The sequence below is a fragment of the Falco peregrinus genome, chromosome 2, assembly GCF_023634155.1.
Source record: "Falco peregrinus isolate bFalPer1 chromosome 2, bFalPer1.pri, whole genome shotgun sequence".
NCBI lineage: Eukaryota > Metazoa > Chordata > Aves > Falconiformes > Falconidae > Falco > Falco peregrinus.
Window position 1 is genome coordinate 14,052,230 of NC_073722.1, and position 19,772 is coordinate 14,072,001.

Consider the following 19,772-nt stretch of genomic DNA (forward strand, 5'->3'; position numbering starts at 1 on the left):
GCCTTTTCATAAAAGGTAACAGAACACCACAGGATCCTACAAGAAAGGAGAGAATAAGCAGAATTTCCTGTATGCAAAGAAAAAAAGTGCTTAACAAGTAATGATAGTAGGATTTTCTTGTAAAGTGATGGCCTTATAAAAGGTAATCTTAAGATGACCTTGAGGCAAACAGAATTAAGACATCAGAAACAAGGAGACTGAACAGCCTAAATGAAGAGGTTCTATCAATTTTTCCAAACCAGAACTGCTGGGTACGAGCAGAAACAATATACATTGATTGTACAGATGCACTGCATTAATTTATTACAAATGACAGTTAAGTGACTGGAAAAACTACTGAGAAATAACTAATCTTACAAAGGTGCAGAGGTTTGCAAAATGGATGAAAACTGTACTTCTCATGTCTGCAGTTTCCATTTGTCCTAATGTTATGATGGCATGATATTATGTTTGTGTGAAATACTATGTTTTTGTGAAAGTGCAAAAATATCAGCTCATCATTTACCTTCAGAATTGTTCAGCCATATCCAGGAAATATGTCTAGACATAGCTACAGTTAAATTACACAAAGAAAGTGTTTGAAAAAATCAGATTATGCAATGAATATTAAAGATTTAAGTGTCTGAAAACAAGTCGCACCAAGTTAATCCCATATCCAAGCATGTTGATAACTTAGCAAAGATAGCCTAGTGATTACACTTCATGCCTTGCACTTTGCATCTCAGAGAATGCTTGAATGCTTCAGAAAATTACAATGGGAAATTAATAAATGCAAGAAAATGGGAATATCATGAGATTTTAGTAAGTCAACAGCAGTAGTAGCAGCCAGCTGCTAGCTCTCAAGCGGCCTTTATAGATGAGGGAAAGAAAGTACACCTAAAAGAAAAGCATTCCCCTCACTGAAAAAGGCTCTTACTACACATTAACAAGAACTAGATTTCTGATCTTCTACCAGAAGACGGGCCCACAAAACTGCATGGCTCCAATATTTTCTCTGTTACACAAGAATGTAGCTCCTGTGATTTTATTTGTTAGAAAAAAAGACTGCAATAAATTATACCCAAGTGCTACCAAATTAAAAAATCCTACTTCTTTTTTACCAGCAAGAGAATAAGTTGTTGTTTTGTAAGACACAAAAACCACTGGGGTTAAGTGAAAGCATCTCTCCTGGTTTCACAGGAATTACTTGTTTCTGAGCAAGCAGGGAATGAAAGGGGGTTGCCCCTCCTAAAATCAAGGAACATAAAGACCCTAAACCTATATAAATAATTAAAAATGCTGCAGAAGTACAGTATACTAAAAAACTTAAACATTTTTGCATTTGAATAAGGACTCTGTGGATGCAAATACTCAGTAAAGGCAAGTAGGGTGAAACCAGATAAACTGTAACATTACTCAAGTTCATTATAGCATGCCAGATTTCAATAAGCAAACGCAGAATAACATTTCACAGGATCGAGCGCAGATGTAATGCTCAACTCGAGGAATATTTACCCATTGGAAACAAATGCAAGAGACTGTTGTGAAAACTATTTGTGTAAATTTAAAATGCAACGCAATATCTCATCTGAGAAAGATCCCACATTCATAAACACATCTCACTGGAGATATATTTTTGTACAAATGAACTTCAAAAGAAGAAATAGGAGTGTATCTGTCAGAGGTTCAGCTGGGTAGTTTTATGAGCCAGAATACACTTCCATAAATTTGCAAAGCTGGAACCAGAACTGTTGCCCAATGGAAGCATTTAATTTTATACCTACATGCGATTTTTTTCTTTAACATAATGGAACAAACGCAGTAGAGTTTTACCTTTTGCTTGTGCCTTCTTACAAATCCACATACAAGTGTGTCCAGAAAAATGCAAGCTTATGTTTCATTGTTTAATGTGGAGGTCAGACTCTGGAGTCTACTCAGTCTAGATTATTTCTGGAGTTCTTTCTAGGAGTCAAAGATCCCCCAAGTGACCATCCACCCAAAGAATGTACAGTTCAAAAAGATATTCAGATGGAGCTATATGGTGCTGGGCTAATGACTACCATACTGCAACAGCATGTCTACTATAAACAGCAGTCTGGAATAGTCTTAATGCTATGTTCAACAGATGTAAGAATATCAGCTCTTCAGTAAACTGTATGGGAATTGAAATAAAATTGCCTTGTGTATGCTCCTCAAGAATGAGTGGGCAATGGAAAAAACAAAACAAGAATGGCGTAATTGAAAACTTCCTTACTAATAGGCCTACAAAGTCCTAAATCTAGAGTTACTGTTGGATATCATCTTACTGCTTAGATACAAGAAGTCAGTAAGAAGCTGATCGAATTGGATTACAAATATATGTGACTTGCTGTATATCAAAGTCCTGTGGGTACATATGCTCCTCTGCTTAATTTAATTCTACTGTGAGAGTAAATCTTTATCTCCTCGTAACGGACAATATAAATAAAAAGAACAAAGTCTAATAATTCCACAATAGAAGTTCTTAACCTAGCACTGCTAGATTTACGCAAAGCCGATTTATGAAAACCTCATACACAGTGACCGTCATAATCACAACAGAAACCTGTTCAAACAGAAGGAAACCTACCTGATGATTTTACTAAATGATTTCTCCCGATATGGAACTGCAACTCCTTTCACAACAATGAAAAAACAGAATACGATTTCGTTTTACCTTTCTAATTATCCTCAGTAACATCACCTTGCTAAGTAGTAACAAACGAAACTCAACATAAACAAACTAGGGTTTTCTGCATTTGCTAGTAGAAATTATCAAAAAAATTCTTTACACACACAGTTAAATTTGACCCAACTGATACAGATGGGGAAAAAAATTAAAAAAGGTAGTAAGTATTAGGGGCTAGAGCCTCATGATTCACTCAGACCGAGAACAGCATTCATAAAAATCCTCAATAAAAACCGTATTTGCTAACATTCCTTTAACATGACACATAAAACACTCCAGAATTCATTCTGAAATAAAATAGGAGTGGTGAGATAAACCTAGTTTCAGAATCGGACAAAGGCAGTTAGAAAGCACAAGCCCTCGAGCCAGACACATACGCTACATTATCACTCTCATTCCACCCTCTCTTGTGTGTTCCTGCAGAAAATGGGAAAATCCTGGGAAAGGTTTTTCTGTTTCAAATGCATGGTCTCAGTTATCTTACGACAGAAAAGACAAAGAACAGTCCTCAAAGGGAAATAAATTATACTTCAGATCATAGAAACAATTTCATGCACTACTTGAGATAAGGAACAGGATAAAACCACATGCAATTTCCAACCCACCCCACAAAAACAAAACCCAAAAAAACCCCCCCACACAACTTCACAAAGAATACAATATAGACACTGTCTAGCAGAGGTCTCAAAGCTCCTAGCAGACACATCATTCCTGATCAAACTAACATTTGATCAATCAAGGGAGCAAGGTCTAACTCTAGAGAGGACTGTCATGATATCTCTGAAGCAACTAAATTTTTTGCTCAGGAACTCCGTATTTGTTCTGGATATTTACCGCTTACCAGGTAGCATTTTCTTCTGCACCTTGAGGTTTGCTTTAACTTCTCATGTGAACAGCATCCCTTTCCATAACTACTTTCTTAATGACACTGGGAATAATCTCAGTTTTCCACTAAAGTGTTAAGCTCCAGGAACAATGAAAAAAATACTATGAAGTTGAAACCCTCTCATATACCTACACGAAATGCATTTGTTTCTCTACTTTTACCTGAAGAAAAAAGTCTGTCTTTTCACTGTTAGAGATACAGAACAATACATTCTTACTACTGTTTATGCATGCCAATACTAGTTGTAAATTTACGGAAATTTCTGCTTGTTTGCTTTGGTGCTGGCCTGACAAAGCATGGCCACTTCCAGTGCATTTTGTGGATTTGTTTTGGAGTACTACAATTAGTTAAATCTGATTGAATTTGCACTGATGTAAACAAAAGATACTTACAACATGGAAGCTCCACATAGGCCAGAAAACAGTAAGTGGTGGACTAATTGGCTCCTAATTTCTTCTACATAGGGGCCACTTCCTCCCCCCACCCCACTTCGAAACTGTTCGGTGGTTAAGATAGTAACAGGATGTTCCCAGCTGCTGTTGCCTGCAAGTTAGTAAGTGGTGGTGCACCAGTTGAGATGACAGCATAGGACTTTCTTAGTTCTTAGGTATCCTAAAAAGTTCTCATTCCTTTTGTATCTTCTTCTTTTATGCTTAGCCCGGGTTAGATGTCAGCTGCTGGCTCTCCTCTTTGAAGGATTTTAATACTGTGTGCTAGCAGTAGCACCCAGAGGGATCAGAATCTTTGATTTGACCTTTCTGCATGTATCTAGCACTTCCCACTGTTTGGAATTATCTAGTACTCCCTCTAAGGATTTCTTTCCGCAATCAAGTCTGTGAGGATAATCAGGTAAATAAAAGCAGATTATTTATTATGCACTGACTATCCTCCCAATCCTGATCCACAGTTTCTGGAAAAAAAAATAGCTTTAATGCTACTGTAAGTTATTTCCAGCTGGCTAGCAACCTCTCCAGAAAGAGAAAAGCAGGAATGAGTGAGCGACATCTTACTACCATCTTTGACACAAAAGAACTCAGTTTTAAATCTTTCAGTGAAGATGCTGGCATTCAGTATTGGCCTCCTACAATGTTCCATTACATACGGGATCCAAAACCAGAGCAGATAATCAGGTTTTGGGGAACTTCAAGGGAAAAAAATATGGCTGTAGAATGTGGTAGGGGGTAAGAAAAAGAAGAGGAGATAAACAGCCCTCTAACGGTACACGGGGCCCTTTACTACAGGAAAACATAATTTCCCTTTCAAGTGCAGGTCGGTCTGCTGATACCAGGAAACACTTCTCCAAGACCTCCTCCCTAACATGCCACTCACTAGACATTAGAGTCCCTTGTTCCAGTTTCTTCAGTGGTACCTACCTTCTTACTCTGCTAAATGACTGGTAAAGTCAGGTGTGTGAATTCCTCCCAGAATATTCACCACTCCCCCTGCGCTTCCCCAAAAGCCAATAAACGATCCAGCAGGCAAACAAAGGCGGCAAAGATTTTCAGCTTTCGTTAGCTCAAACCTTGACACCTTATGCGACCAGGAGCTACTTCAAACATTCAAGGAAAAAAAAAACTAACTGCCAATCCATGCAGCAATTTACCCTTGGGAACACACACAATTAAAATTGTTACCAGAAGCTTTCCTTCAGATCTTTACAAGCAAGTAAAACTAAAAGGGATACATGATGTTGTTACAGCAATTAACATTGTATGGAAATTCAGACTGCAGGCATTCCCCTAGTGATCAAAAAAATCTAATTCTGTGCTCAAACAACCTGTTGACCCAATTCCTGCAATGGATTGTAGCACATTTGTTCACAAGAACTTATAAAAGCAGTAAGATAAACAGCAGATTACTTATGAGTTTAACAGACAACCACACCTGGGCAGAAAAGCATTATGCTTTAATCTGAAAAAGAAATTAAGATAACCTATACCTAAGAAATAGTCCATTACCGTACTGATAACAGCAAAAATGAAAGACATACATGTCTGCAATTACTTCACTGAAGGAAAAAGAAACACATGTACATGTATGTAGCTATGTGGTCACATGACATGATCTTAACTGCAGTTGAGGGGGGTAGGAACCAAAGAAAACAACCTACAGGTGAAATCAGTCTGCACTTTTTTTTTTTTTTAGATAGACAACCAAAAGCGTAATTTCTGTACTGGCAGGCTTCCACTGACATCATTTGCCACTGGCAATTATACTAGTAGAAGGACTTTAGCAGTGTTTATTCAGTAAGATAAATAGATAATTATCTTAAGTATCACGGTAATCTATCACACATTACCTAGCTTGAACTTTATGATCTGGTTTAGAATAATTTCCTTTTCTCTTAACTTTTATGAATCTAGCAAAAGACTAGAAACTAATCATCTGTCCCTGCATTAAACAGGTTGCCTACCAGAGTCTCCAACAATATGCCCAAGTGCAGAGAGATTGAAAACAAATGAGAAAACAAATGTTGCTACACACTATGGCTTGCAAGTGAATAGTATTACATGTTTTGTAACTACAGTTAAAAGGAATTCCGATCAACTGAGAGGAGTGATCTGATTGAGCACCATGAAGGCATTCTAGATGAGCCTGCACACTGAAACCCAGTACAAACTGTAATGCTGGATGCACACGTACTGTTCTCAAATGTCGACTGGACAACACATTTGCATTAAAAAGGAGGGGGGGTAGGGGGAGGGGTAAGGAAGGGAAGGGGTTAAAATATTGAAGCAGGGACACTAAGTGTTTGAGTCTTTTCTATGATGCTATCATCTCCCCTTCCACCCACCCACGTTATTGCTCACTCCCATGTTCAGTCTTCAAGCAGAACGCTTAAATGAATGGAAGAACATCAAGCTCACTCTTGATACGTTTTTTATGTTGCCAAAACCAAATCTCTGCCTTTTTCTCTTGCTTCTGAAGCATTAATGATTATCTGAAAGAAGTATCTAGTGAGCCTACATTGGTAAACTGTAATTAGAGATCCCTAAAAACTTTGAAAAACCATTGACCAACAAATATCCCAGTACACTCTCCAAACACAGAACCTTTATTCCAACAGGAACTTTTAGTAAAAAATGATGTGTGAACAGCAGACATTGATGTTCACAGAAGCATACTGCATACAACCCAGCAGGCGGGTTTTCTGTTTTTTTTGGATTATGCCCTGGAGGTGCTGGCACAATGGAATTTCAATACCATAATTGCTTATTTCTCTGTGTGCCAGCCTCTGAAATAACAGGTAAAAACAAAATAACAAACAACAAAAAAAAAAAAATCCCCAACACATAAAACAAACATTCTCTTTTTAAATTACAGGAATCACAAAATAAAATGTTTTTAATTCTCTAGTTCAAGCAATGTAATTTATAACCCTGACACAAACAGAGAAGCAGCACAAAAGGGAAAATACAGAAATAACATAACGTTCCCAAGGTTCAGTTTACAAGGACCTCACACAAAGTTTTGTGTGTTTTTTTTTTTTTGCAACTCTTACTAGAAACAGTATTATTTGCTAAAAATGCAGTAGCTGCCAAAAGCTATGATCCATCTAAAGCAAACATGTTTAAGATGGAAATAGAGTGTTAATGCTGAAGAAAGACAGAACTGAGTATACAAGTTTTCTTTTAAAAGTGTTGAAGCAACTGCAGTACAGTGTTAAGTTTATTTTTCATCTTTCTGAGCAAAAATTGATTGCATTTGCAGATAAGCACCTAAATTAGAGAGAAGTACATTAAGACAATAACAGAAGTAATCAAATTTCAAACTTTCTAATTAAACCTCTTTTTCCTGCAGAAGGTTATTGGGAATTCAACACTAGCCTTGGTTCACATGATAGAACAATGGGAAAATTTTCCGAATGGTTGAACGCTAACCCTGACAAGTGTGGAGAGCCAACTACAATACGTTATATGGTAGCATAACCTGCCACCCACGTTGCTGAGAGAACAGCTTTCAAACACATGCACCGAGCTGTAAAACCACAAAATCCCTTATTACACATTGTCCCTTACTTAAGGTGAAATACACTATCCCCCGCCTTTTACAAATCTTGGTGCTTTTTTTAAACCTTCATCTATGAAGTTTATTTAGCAGCTAAACTAGACTGTTTTTCAGACCTTTTTCCCAAATGCCATTTTTCCTGTTTTGTTTCCTAACCAAAATAAAATGATGTTTTTATAGTACACAGCAAAGCCTGTTATGTCTTCTACTGTTGCTTTTTTTTCTAAATACTACCTCCACCTGTGTGACATTGTCCAACTTTTTAAAAGGAAATTTCTGATACCTGAGTAATTCATTTGTGAAGACTTATTTCTGGAGTAAAATATTTCCTTTTTTTAAGAAGACACGTGACTCATCACTGGTAAAGTAAAAAATGGTTCCATCTGATTGGAAGACCAGATACTCTGCTATTTACTGCGATTCTTTTCCAGTGTTATGCAATTTGAATATATTAAAAAATATAAAACTGCCACAGTATGCACAGTTATAGACATGACATTCATGTAAGCCAACCATTGCTGTAGAATGACAAACATACTCCACCCTCATTACAACATGCTGTAGTTATTAGCCAAACATCTTTGCCTTTTCTGAAAGGAGTACGTTATAATAAAAACACACCAGCAAAACAAGTAATACAAGGGGACCTGAGATATGGTAAAAGTAATAGCAATTGTTAGAAAACATAACTCAATGTGGGAAGTGAACTGCTTGATGATTTGGTGAACGCATGTAGCCTCACACCACAAAAAAAGATCACTGAAAAATGCTTGTATATAAAACTTTCTTAGTTAATTATTCCCCACTACTACCCCACCCCCCACCCAGATTGTGAATGTTTTGACATTCTTGTTCTGAGTTAGTTCTTTCTATAATTGCCTGGTTTGCACTGGTAAAATTTCAGTCTACCTAAAAAAAAAAAAATATATTCCACAAAGCCAAAGTAAAGCTGTCTGCTTTACCAATGTCTGCTGCTTGAATCATTGCATTCCACAATAGTTAGAGGATATACACAGTTTCTTCAGGGGTTTCCAGTTGCAACTTTGCTGGCAATGGGAATTTTATTTGCAAGTGTTTCTATTCTACTGACAAGGTCAATTAGTCCACCCAACTATTGGTTGTTCTGTCTGATAGCTCAGTGTATTTATTCAAGCAAGCACTTTTATAACCCACAATTGAATGCAGACAGTTACCCTTGTAAACACGACTGTCCACAGGGATTTTCACTACATTTTGGGCATGTAAAAGAAAAAGATGCTTTTTCTTCCCTCAGCCTGATAGCATGTAAATTTGATTACAACTTGAATTTCAGGGAGTGAAAGGCGGGTGGGGGGCGCTACCGTTTTAAATATATATGATTTATTGTACCTAAATATACATATTTGGACCAATTTCTAGGAGCTAAAGAACACAGACATTTGACTGATCCCTCTAGGAGCTCCAAAAGTTTGGTAATGATATCAAAGAGAGAGATCAGCATCTCTGATCTATCCGGGCATTAAAAAGAAAGAGCTACAGTTTAAAAGAAACAAAGACATGCTATACGTAGCACTAAGGGTTAAAGGCAACATAAAATGCTTTCACAAAAGCCAGAAGGGGGTGTTGGAAATCAGCCGCAGTTATTGGTTAAAAAAAAAAAAAAAAAAAAAAAAAAAAAAAAAAAAGGACTATTCCACAGCACTTGCTAGATTTTTTGTAGGTCAGCAGCACAGCCATGCCACTGACAAAATGTGCAAAGAGAAGTGACAGACCCTTGTTTCACAGACCTTTCATTAACACATATATGTAACTCACTTCACCCTTCATACAAAGTATTCTTGCAAAGAAGAGATTCTTCCTTTTTACTAGTTAGGATTGGTAAAGGTGCTAGTCTATAAGTACACGGCTCTTCATTACTCAAGTCTTCATGAACAAATTCTTCTGGGATATAAAGAAGGTAAGAAACTATCATGGAAAACCAGCAATCTTTCATGGCTGTATTCTACCACTTTTTGTTTTTTGCAGTATCTGTAGAATACCCAAAGCCAACTGAAACCATCTGGGCAGTCTGTAGTATAGGAGACAATCAAGAGATAATCAATGAGGAAATATGGATTCCACAAATTAATAAACCTGGTGAACAACACAGAAGTATACACAGTATATTAAATCTCTAATAGCTATTTTAATCAATTTTAATCAATATTAAAGCACCACTGACAACAAATAGCGTTACCAAGAAAAGTTGAGTTAGTATAACAAACTGATGAACAAACAGGAACAACAGGTTTTAGGGACTGGAAGGGGGAGTGCTTTATTTTGGCTTAACTGAAGTAGGAACTTTTATATATAAAAGTGTGTACGATGCTTTACCTTGGCTTTGTGGAATATTTTTTTTTTTTTTTTTTTTTTTTTTAGGTAGACTGAAATTTTACCAGTGCAAACCAGGCAATTATAGAAAGAACTAACTCAGAACAAGAATGTCAAAACATTCACAATCTGGTACCAATGAACATCACAATTACAGGTTTCAGTCAGTTAGGTATAAACTGGACACAACCCAAAGTGGGCTTTGACTTGACATATTGGTTCAATACCATAGGCAATCTGCACAGACAAACAAATCACTTAACCTTTCTACAAGATGACTAATATTATTACCATTCTACAACAGTATTATCATCCTACATGCTTCAAAAGTGTTGGAAAATACACTTGTTTAAATTTTTGGTTTCCCATACCAATTTTTACTTGTTGTAAGGCCACAATACTAACCCTAATTTCTGAAAAAAGCACCAATATCAACAGTTCAATTATTTGGCACTCTCCTTCTCCCACACAGAGCACTATCTGCAACCTGCTCCTGTCTGCCAGAGAAAGGACCAGAATTTGTTGATAGTATTATTAGAATACACTACTGGAGGCTTGCATTAAAGTTTATGAAAAATTCTTTCATCATGTTGGATGACAGTTTCCCTGCATTGATAATGTGCGCTTTTTTTTATCTGAAGCTTTTAGCCATCCATACCAGAAAAATATTTGATAGAAGTAAAAGATAAATCTCTTCAAATCCACCTACTAGAACTTCATGCAGAGAGAAGAGGTGAAATGACGTAACCAAACACTCCCTACACAAAACAGGTATTACACAGCATAACATAAGGTAGAGTCAATTTGATTATTAAATTATTTTGTCTTTTTCTCATTGGCAGTGGAGAGGAAAGCTCTTTCACTTTACGTGGAAAATCATACACGTTTTCTAATTCCTTTTCCACAGTGGAACTTAGATTGAACAATCATGAAAAAGGTTATAATTCCAGGCAAGGCTTTCACATACATGTAAAATTTTGTGCTTCAATCAGTTCCTAGCCTCCATGTACTTGAGTTCCCTTGAGGAAAGCTCTGTACTTCATCAAGTTCCTGCCTTCCATGGAGCTGTTGCCACTTTCTTTTACATGGCTTTTCCTCGGCTTCAGAAGGTAAAGTCAGACTGACAGAATTAAAAATACAGGGCCTCTTTAATGTACCCTTGCCTAATTGAGTCCCTCTGTGGCAAGAAAAGGTTCCTTCATAGAATTGTTTTTGAATGCTGGGATACAAAACAAGAATATTTTTCTACATACAACACATACCACAGCATAAAAAAAAAAAATGTTTAATTTTCCTCTTTTTTTTCCTCTAAGACCCAACAGAAGACATGTTTATTTCTCTTTAAAGCAGCATTTCACAGCAAGGTAAGATAATGCGTAACAATTTTATGATGTGTGGACCAAAATAATCTTCCATTCTTCAGAATTCTTCTGAATCTAATACGGATCTCTATTTGTATACATGTAACTCATATGCACAAAAGCCTATTTCAACAACTGCATTTCTCACGACTGCATAGTAAGCTCCATTCCAATGTATTTTCATTCCAGGGTACAAAAACCAGGAAAACTGCAATCCTGTTCATAATTTCCACAGTTCCAAGCATGTATTAGTTGATTTCCATAAGCATAAGAACAATGAGCAGGTCATATCATCTACCCTGATGATGACGATAGCATGGAACAGTGATGCTATGCCATTTAATTAGCCTTTCTTTTGTAGAGAGAGGTTCATATGAAGACCCCAGCTGGTGACTCACAAAATATCCTCTCTTCTGGAAGTGGAAATGTGGAGTACAAATCTACATCAAATGGAAATCACCCTGCTTCCTAAACTTGACTACTACCCTTGACATCAAACACAAGGCTTAGTAACTAACCAATACCAGCAGATCATTCTACTCCCCTGGTTTGCAGATTTCCAGTACTGGTAAATTTTTTACGTAAGGAAGAGGTACCATCTACATCCTGATGAATTAAATCCATACGCAACTAGCATAGCAGCAAGGTAACAATCAAAATGAACAAGCTTATGAGATGACCTAATCTGCAGAACATCCCGGACACAGATAAGACAGAATACAGTTTGAAATTCTATGAAACTAAAGCTTACTCAGTCTTTTCTTAGTATCAAGTGTACTTTGCAGAAAGCAGACAATATTTTTAATTGACATTCTGAACCCAAGCAATAATTACGGGTCAGAAATGCATCTTTCCTTATATGGAAGAAAACATCAGCATTATTTCCTCAAATTGCACCAGGGGAGGTTTCAATTGAATATTAGGAAAAATTTCTTCACTGAAAGGATGGTCAAGTATTGGAACAGGCTGCCCAGGGAAGTGGTGGAATCACCATCCCTGGAAGCATTCAAAACAACCATCTAGATGAAGTGCTTAGGGACATGGTTTAGTGGTGGACTTGGCAGTCTTGGGTTAGTGCTTGGACTTCATGATCTTAAAGGTCTTTTCCAGCCTAAATTATTCTATGATTCTAACCAAAGTACTTGAAGCCTAGTCAGGAATCTAAATAAAGCAGTAACAACTCAGTACTCCATCTTCAGAAGAAAGCAGTTTAAAATGCACCTTAGAGATGTCTGATCAGAGACTCGGAAGCAGTACATTTTCTTGATTCATTAGCTTGCAACAGTCCTGTGACAAGTCAGCACCTAACTGTTCCTCGGTATCTAAGTTTACTCCACATACAGAAAACAGGTTGAGATTGCCACCTGCTGAGTTTCAGAAAACATCTAGGAAAGTCCAGCCTCTCCGCTACAATCACTGGACATTACGGGAATAGAAAGATTCAATTGGGTCAGACTTCCTTAACTTCCTCTCAGAAAGGCTTCCCAGTTTTGTCATTCCTCTGGTTGATAATTCCCTGTTCTAGTGCAGAATCTCTTAAAACAGTGAAGAAGCGGCCCTGTCCGTGGTGCTTGGCCACAACACCATGCCACCAGGGAGAATGCTGCGCTTGCCACAGCTCTGGAGTACCTGGTTACAAAACACCAGGCAAGACCAAAAGGGCTAGAAAACAAACTGAAAACAAAGTTGACAGCAATTCAACTAAAGACAACAAAAAGCTGAAACAAAGGACTCACACTGTTGCCAGGAAAGGTGTATTAAGGGCTCTCACCTGAATCTTCAAAGTCATCTTCAGAACAGAGTCTTGTTGAAAAGGCCAAGTAGGCTTTTGTTCCAGAAGAAAAGCATTGGGCAAGTCAGTTAAATAAAGCAGGGCTCTTCCAAAACAATGTTTAATACTTTGTATCACTCTGATGCAAAGTTTACTACACGGGACCTCCAGTGACCAACTGTCTTTTTTCCTACCTAAGGGCCATCCTTCCCTGCGTAGTGGTAGAGCATGGCACGCCTATGAAGGTTGTTAACCAGGGGAGTTACCCTGTTCCATGAGCCTTGCTTCAGACTTAATGGCTTGCCAAGAGCAAACACCTTGCTTAACTAGGTTACACAGAGCCGCGATGCTATCTGCATATTTACTCTACTGCATAGGGAGCACACACTCCCAGCCAGAGGCTTCCCGTTCCCCCTTCAGTGGGTTATTTCTGATCATTTCCTTTTAGGCCTGAACTTTAATACATCTTACCTGCCATGTGGATTATTATTACCTGTGAGCAATTTGAAAAACAACGTACAAAAAGCAATGCCACATGCTAGCAAAGGTTTGGTCCTATGACAAAGCTTCCCAGTTTCTCTGAACTACACAAACAACTAAATGAAAAACACGTCCTACTCCAAATCAAAAAGCATGAGATATCCAAAAGCATGCTGGAGGAATTAACTCCTGCTGGGACAGGAAGGAAATTATACCTGTCTAGTTGCATCTTACCTAGTTACAGCCAAGACATGTACACCACATTCTGTTGTCGAGTCCTCTACAAGGCACAGCAGAAAACTTTGTCTCTTTCAGGAGGGGTTCTGGCTCTTAAAGCAACTTTAATTTGGAAATTAAGCAGCAGTGGCTTCTCAATGTGAACTAATGTAATGACTAACTATTTCTAGAAAGTCTGACCCACACTTTCCCAATGTCTTGTGTTAGCCAGTTCTACATCTTTGGATTTACAAGAGTTTACAGGTGTCTTGCTTTGCTGTGTAAAGGCCCTACATTATAGGCTGACAGCAGAAGCGATTGAAACTACTAGGTGATTATTACCCAAAAACCTATCTGCACTTAGCATTACAACACTTAATTTTTTCATGACAAGATGAACTGCTGATGACCTAAATGTCTTGGAAGGCAACAAGCTGGTGACCATTATTTGAAGAGACCAGAGATCTCTTGCAGCCAAGATTTCACTCACATCCTTTGTGGCAAGTTATTTTCACATTGTGAGAAAGTGTAATAATTTAAATCACATACTGAAGAGTCTGGATACTGTTCCAGAAGTGCCTCTACGGACTACCATCCAGACTGTTTGCACCATTATGTGGGGGAATTCTGAGACTGGAAATGAGAAAATATCTGCTCTTCAAGCTTGACAGCTGTAATAAAAAGGCATTTAAGTTGGAAGAGGCGGCTTACTGCACACTCTTAACTGTAGTTCCTTCAGCCGAGCAAGGGAATAATACTGCCAGATTATGACAGCTATTCTCACCCATTTAATGGGGTACAAATGACTTGTTTCTCAGAGGGGGGGAAAAACCCACCAAACCTTTTATTCAGAAAATTTCATCTTACGTTCCGAAAAGAACATGCCTGCATACTAGACAAACTAAAGCTAATCTTATATTAGTGATAAAAACAAGCCTAACAGCACATTGCATTATTTTGAAAGTTAGACCATTAAAAAAAAAAACCCACATCACAGAACTTTCATTAGACACTATGAGCTGGGCAAGCATCCATGGAAAAATATAAAATCATTTAGCTGGATTTTCCACCCAGTTAATCAGTCCTGAAGCCAATGGAATCACTGTATAATTAAGCAGATTTCTCTGAAGAGCTCATAACAGTTCACACTGTTTTAACAACCTGCCTATGTGTCAGAGAAGCTGAAGGAAAGAGAAAGTTTCAGGATTGAAGAAAAATTTAAGTAACAACCCAAGTATCAAACGGTTTAAGAAATATGAAAATTGATATCCATATTTAACATCACAGTGGTGACAAAGTTAGTCACTAGTATTCTACAGCACTGAAGTATTGTATCTCATTAAGCAGCTTGACCGTGATTTCGTCTCAGTTTTGAAATAAAAAAAGCATATGAGCATGTGGTATGCATAAGAATGACTGCTCTCATGCAACATATTACAGTCATATTAATATACTATAAAAGATACTAGCAACTTGTTTAATTTAGAAGTGCCCTTTTTAACTAAGTACATTATGTGTAAAATCCTGTGTTTAACAAGAAACTAGCCAAAGAAATACTGCCTGAGAAACTGCCTAAGACTGAATAGAATAAGCTTATTATACATTTTATTATTATTCTAAGTTATTGTTTCTATAGAACCTTAACAAGACACATATCCTAAAAAGTGGAAGTTTACCACTGTATAAGAAACTTAAGCTATTGCAGTTACATGTATAATCCTGCACTAAACATTATTATAAAAGGATAACTGAAAGAATGGACAAGCACAAAAATCAAACTGCTAATTACAGACAACAATGACATCTAGTGGACACTCGGAAAACACACCCACAGCCCAACAAGGAAAAGATCATCTGCTGTTACTGTTAAAAAATGTGCAATTCCCAAATTGCTATGTTACGATTAAGACTGAATTTGCAGCTGATTAAGGTCAAAGTAATGTGATGAATCATTTCTTTCAAAAGAATATTTAATTTAAAAAAAAGATTTAGGATAAAGTATAGGTCAACACCTGAGAGATGACAGATCATTCACAGTATATAGATATGTAACAGAGGCATACATGTTTATTACACTTTCCATTCCCACTGCATCTAAAACCTACTTATTAGTTGCTCTTGCTGGGACTTCAAACACTGGAAAAGGTGAAAACAAAAATCCCAAAAGTAAAAATTCAAACCACTATTTAGCACCTCCCTTTTCCTCATCATCCTAAGCCTTCTGTTACTGTAACACCTGCCATAAGGGAGGAAAGTTGAACCCTCCCAATATATCAGTAGCTGCTGAGCTTCAGAGAAGAGCAGTCTGAAACATGAGGCTACTGTAACTCATAATTAGCAAAGATACCTGCTCATGAGTAGTTCACAAGGTAAGCTACAAATATCATGGATTATTTAAAATCTGCTTTTACCACTTACTAAAAGGCTAGCAAAACTAAACAGTTACAGGAACTCAAATCTGATCTCAGTTATTCCATCAAAGAAACTTTTCCTAGCTAGAAGTGTCACCATGAAAAAAAATACTGTTTTGACTATTACACTTACGTAAATAAAAACATTCACAACATACTACAAATCTATGTCCCATTCGAAGTCTTTAGCATCAAATGTCATATCTACAGAAATGGAAACTGGATTTTGCCTCACTGTTAAAAACAAAAACACTGAATCTGTTCCAAAATTTCTACATCTCAGTGACTGTCCAGTATAAAAAACCAACTGCAAAAGATTAGAAATGATACTTGTAAATTATGGTAAGATGTGTTCATAAATGATGTTTTACTTATGTTAGACTTACCCATTTTAATTGGTATCTTGCATGCTTTGTAGATCGTTATGGTAAAGCGAGTGTTGCAATTCTGCTAGCTCTCACCATCAGTAGTGGCTAGAGTCAACTATTATTAACAAATATGTAGTAGATTCTCACTTATATGAAGATTCTCTAACCAGCAGAAAACAAGCAACGTTTGCATAACTGATAACTCATTATTAGGCTTTGTGTCCCAGTTTCTTTTTGCCAGGGTGTCAAAGTAAGCTTTGAACCAGATGCTACTAGTTAGTAAGAGTACACGCAGCTTCCCAAAAATGAAATCCAGACTCCAAAGACATATAAGCACCATACACAGGCATAATTAAAACCTGTAGTTTTAAATTCTGATTCCTAGTCAGGCTCAATAGCGAGCAACCCATTCATAAAATAAAAAACGCATGAATTTGACTTAAGTCTAAATACGTAAGTATTTAAAAGCTAAGTTTCCCTTTTGATATATGCAATGCATAGGGTTTGCAGATATTTTAAGCGAGATCAGTTTAACCATTTTTAACAGCCCTGTTCTAGAAAACCTCAGTCTTTTATTCCATTACAGGTATATCAAGTCTGTTCTAGAACCATGTTGGTAATGGACCCTGAAGAAAACCACAGAAACCAGCCTAGTAAATTTGCAAGATAAAAACTAAAAGCAAGTATCAAAATTAACCCAGGCATTTCCCCCCTTCCAAGCACAAGGTCATATTTTACCTCCAAAAACCATTTTACTACATCAGATGTCCTAATGAGAGAGGACTATTTTAAGACAGAAAGCAAAGCACCATTGACCTACCCGGATTTCCTGGAGATTATGAAAATTATTTCCTACTCTGACAGAGATTTTGCTTGGAGTGTAACTTTCATCAGATTTGTAGTCTGCATAAATACATAATGTCTTCACTGTTGTTTTTCTTCTGCAAGAAGCAAAAAAGCTATGTAAGCATCATACAGGAAAACATTCAGGATAGTTATTACAAACTAGCAAAAACCTAAGGATTGAAATGTTCTAAAACTTAACACAAGTGTGTCTACTGATTTATAAGAACTCCACTGTTAAAGCAGCTAGGTGTTTTTCCACATTGCTATGCACACAGAGTTGATTTTCCCTGCTCCCCTTTGTCTGCCTTCAGAAGTGTCAGTATAACACAAAATACAACAAAAGGCCAAATGCCAACTTTCATGTGATAAAGCATGTTTAGCTTATCAAATATGGGCTCTATTACTATACCAAAGAGTCCTCCAGAAAGCAAATAAAAAAAAAAAAAAAAAAAGGTGACAAACTTCTCACCTCACCTTAAAGAGTCTGGTTAAAGAAAAAAGACTGAAAGCATCCTACACAGAACAGAACAAGAAAAGGTTTCTCAAACCTACCCTTCAAATTACACTCAAAGACAGAAAGTCAGGACAAAAATGTCACCTTAGGAAGGTAACTGAAGCTGTTACAAATTACATACATAAAACCATTCCTTTTTGTTCCTTATTTAGGCATTCAGTAACCATAACATTTGAAATCCTCATTTTTATAAACACTATCTAACTGGCTTCTTACCAGCTGGGTAACAGGATTAACCCTGGAGTCCTTGCACTTCCAGAATTCCTATATTGGTGAACAGTAATAAATACAAAGTTACACAGAACACCCTAACCCATACAGAGTAATTTTTAATACCTAAATTGGATGTTCACCAAATGAGGCTGTGATCCATCTGACTGCCAGTAAGTTTCTAGATTATCATCTCGTAATTGATCCACTCCAAATCCTAAGAAAAAGAAAATGTAATAGTCTTGAATATCCCATTTCTGTGATGCAGGCACCACAGATACAACTTTTCTTCAGCTATTACAAACCAAAGGATGTATCCTCAGTTTTAACATAAGGAAATATTTCTAGATAGCTGAGTTTTGCCTATGGTTTTGTGACCAAAACTGCGATGTGGGAATCTGTCAAAGTTCATTGCTTGAGTGTCTTTATATTCTTATCTCTTGCTGAAGTCTGTGGGGTTTGAAATCATTCAACATGTCCTGGAATATCAAATGGTTAAGTAGTAATTCATACTAATTGCAAGAACAATACCAAATGGTTAAGCTTTTCCACATATTCTATAATCTAACTGCTGAACTAAAGGAAAATTGTTATCAGAGACCATTTGTTTATTGTAAAATTTTAGCCAAATGCAAAATTTTCTTTTCAAATATTCTCCTGAAATATTTGTACCTTTTCAAGTTGGTGACTAGAACAAGAAATAGATGCAAAAACCAGTATTCCTGAAAGTTAATACTGCCACATTAGAAGAAACAACTCCAAATCTTTTTTCCATTCCCTCATTATTTGTCTTTTGAGTAATCACATGCCTTTGTTTGCCCACATTAGCTGCAGTTTTAATTCAGCTGTTTAAGTTTAATCTGCTACAAAAAACTGTCTTCACTCTGAAGCAACTGAACTATGGTATTTTTCTCCAGGACACCAGAACATCAGACCGAAGCCATTCAACGTGAGCTCAATATGGTGGCATAAAGGGATCATTGACTGCAGGCTGCAGCAAGATACCAGATCAGTTCCCAGCAGATATTTCTGAAACAGCAACTCAACCACCTCAGATGGTAAGAATACAGATTTTCAGGTATTTTGAGCAGGTATAAGCTATCATTAACTGCACCTCAAGACCATTTACAATAGTCCCGTTTCACTTGCAGGATTTAGAGAGCTACAATATAATAGCCAAGCCCACACAAAGTTCAGACAGAATGTTTAGGTCATCCAGCTGCATGGCTTTTCTAAGTCAAAAATTGACGATACCCAGGAAAAATGCCAAAGCATAGTAACGATTGCACAGTGCTGGGTATGTTTCTGCTCACATGGTTGTGTTTGTTCACTGTGCAAGTAAAAAAAACTAAATCAGTATAAAATCAGTAAAACATCTGTTTTGTTAATACGAGATATTTCCTCATTGTAGGATATTTCTGATGTAATTACCACTTTCATATTGCATCAAATATAGACTAGGCACAAATCCTTCATAGTAGTGTCCTGGTTTCAGCTGGGACAGAGTTAGCTTTCTTCTTAGTAGCTGGTGCAGTGCTGTGCTTTAGATTTGGTGTGAGAACAATGTTGACAGCACACTGATGGTTTTGGGTGTTGCTGGATAATGTTTATACCAAGTCAAGGACTTTTCAGTTTCTCGGGCCCTGCCAGCAAGAGGGCTGAAGGG

At 37.1% G+C, this 19,772-nt stretch overlaps 1 protein-coding gene across 5 annotated transcripts in view; it reads right to left on the reverse strand.

Moving 5' to 3' along the window:
• Nucleotides 1-19,772, reverse strand: part of ANAPC10 (anaphase promoting complex subunit 10) — a 41,659-nt gene that overhangs the window by 11,944 nt on the left and 9,943 nt on the right. For all 5 annotated transcript variants that reach the window (XR_008746109.1, XR_008746110.1, XM_055797599.1 and 2 more), the window contains exons 3-4: nucleotides 18,233-18,323; nucleotides 17,357-17,477 (exon numbers count right to left, since the gene is read on the reverse strand). Coding sequence is in view for 3 of the 5 variants with exons in the window: in XM_055797599.1 (XP_055653574.1) it covers nucleotides 17,357-17,477; nucleotides 18,233-18,323 (212 nt within the window). In the remaining 2 variants the exon portion in view is untranslated. The remainder of the gene's footprint in view (nucleotides 1-17,356; nucleotides 17,478-18,232; nucleotides 18,324-19,772) is intronic.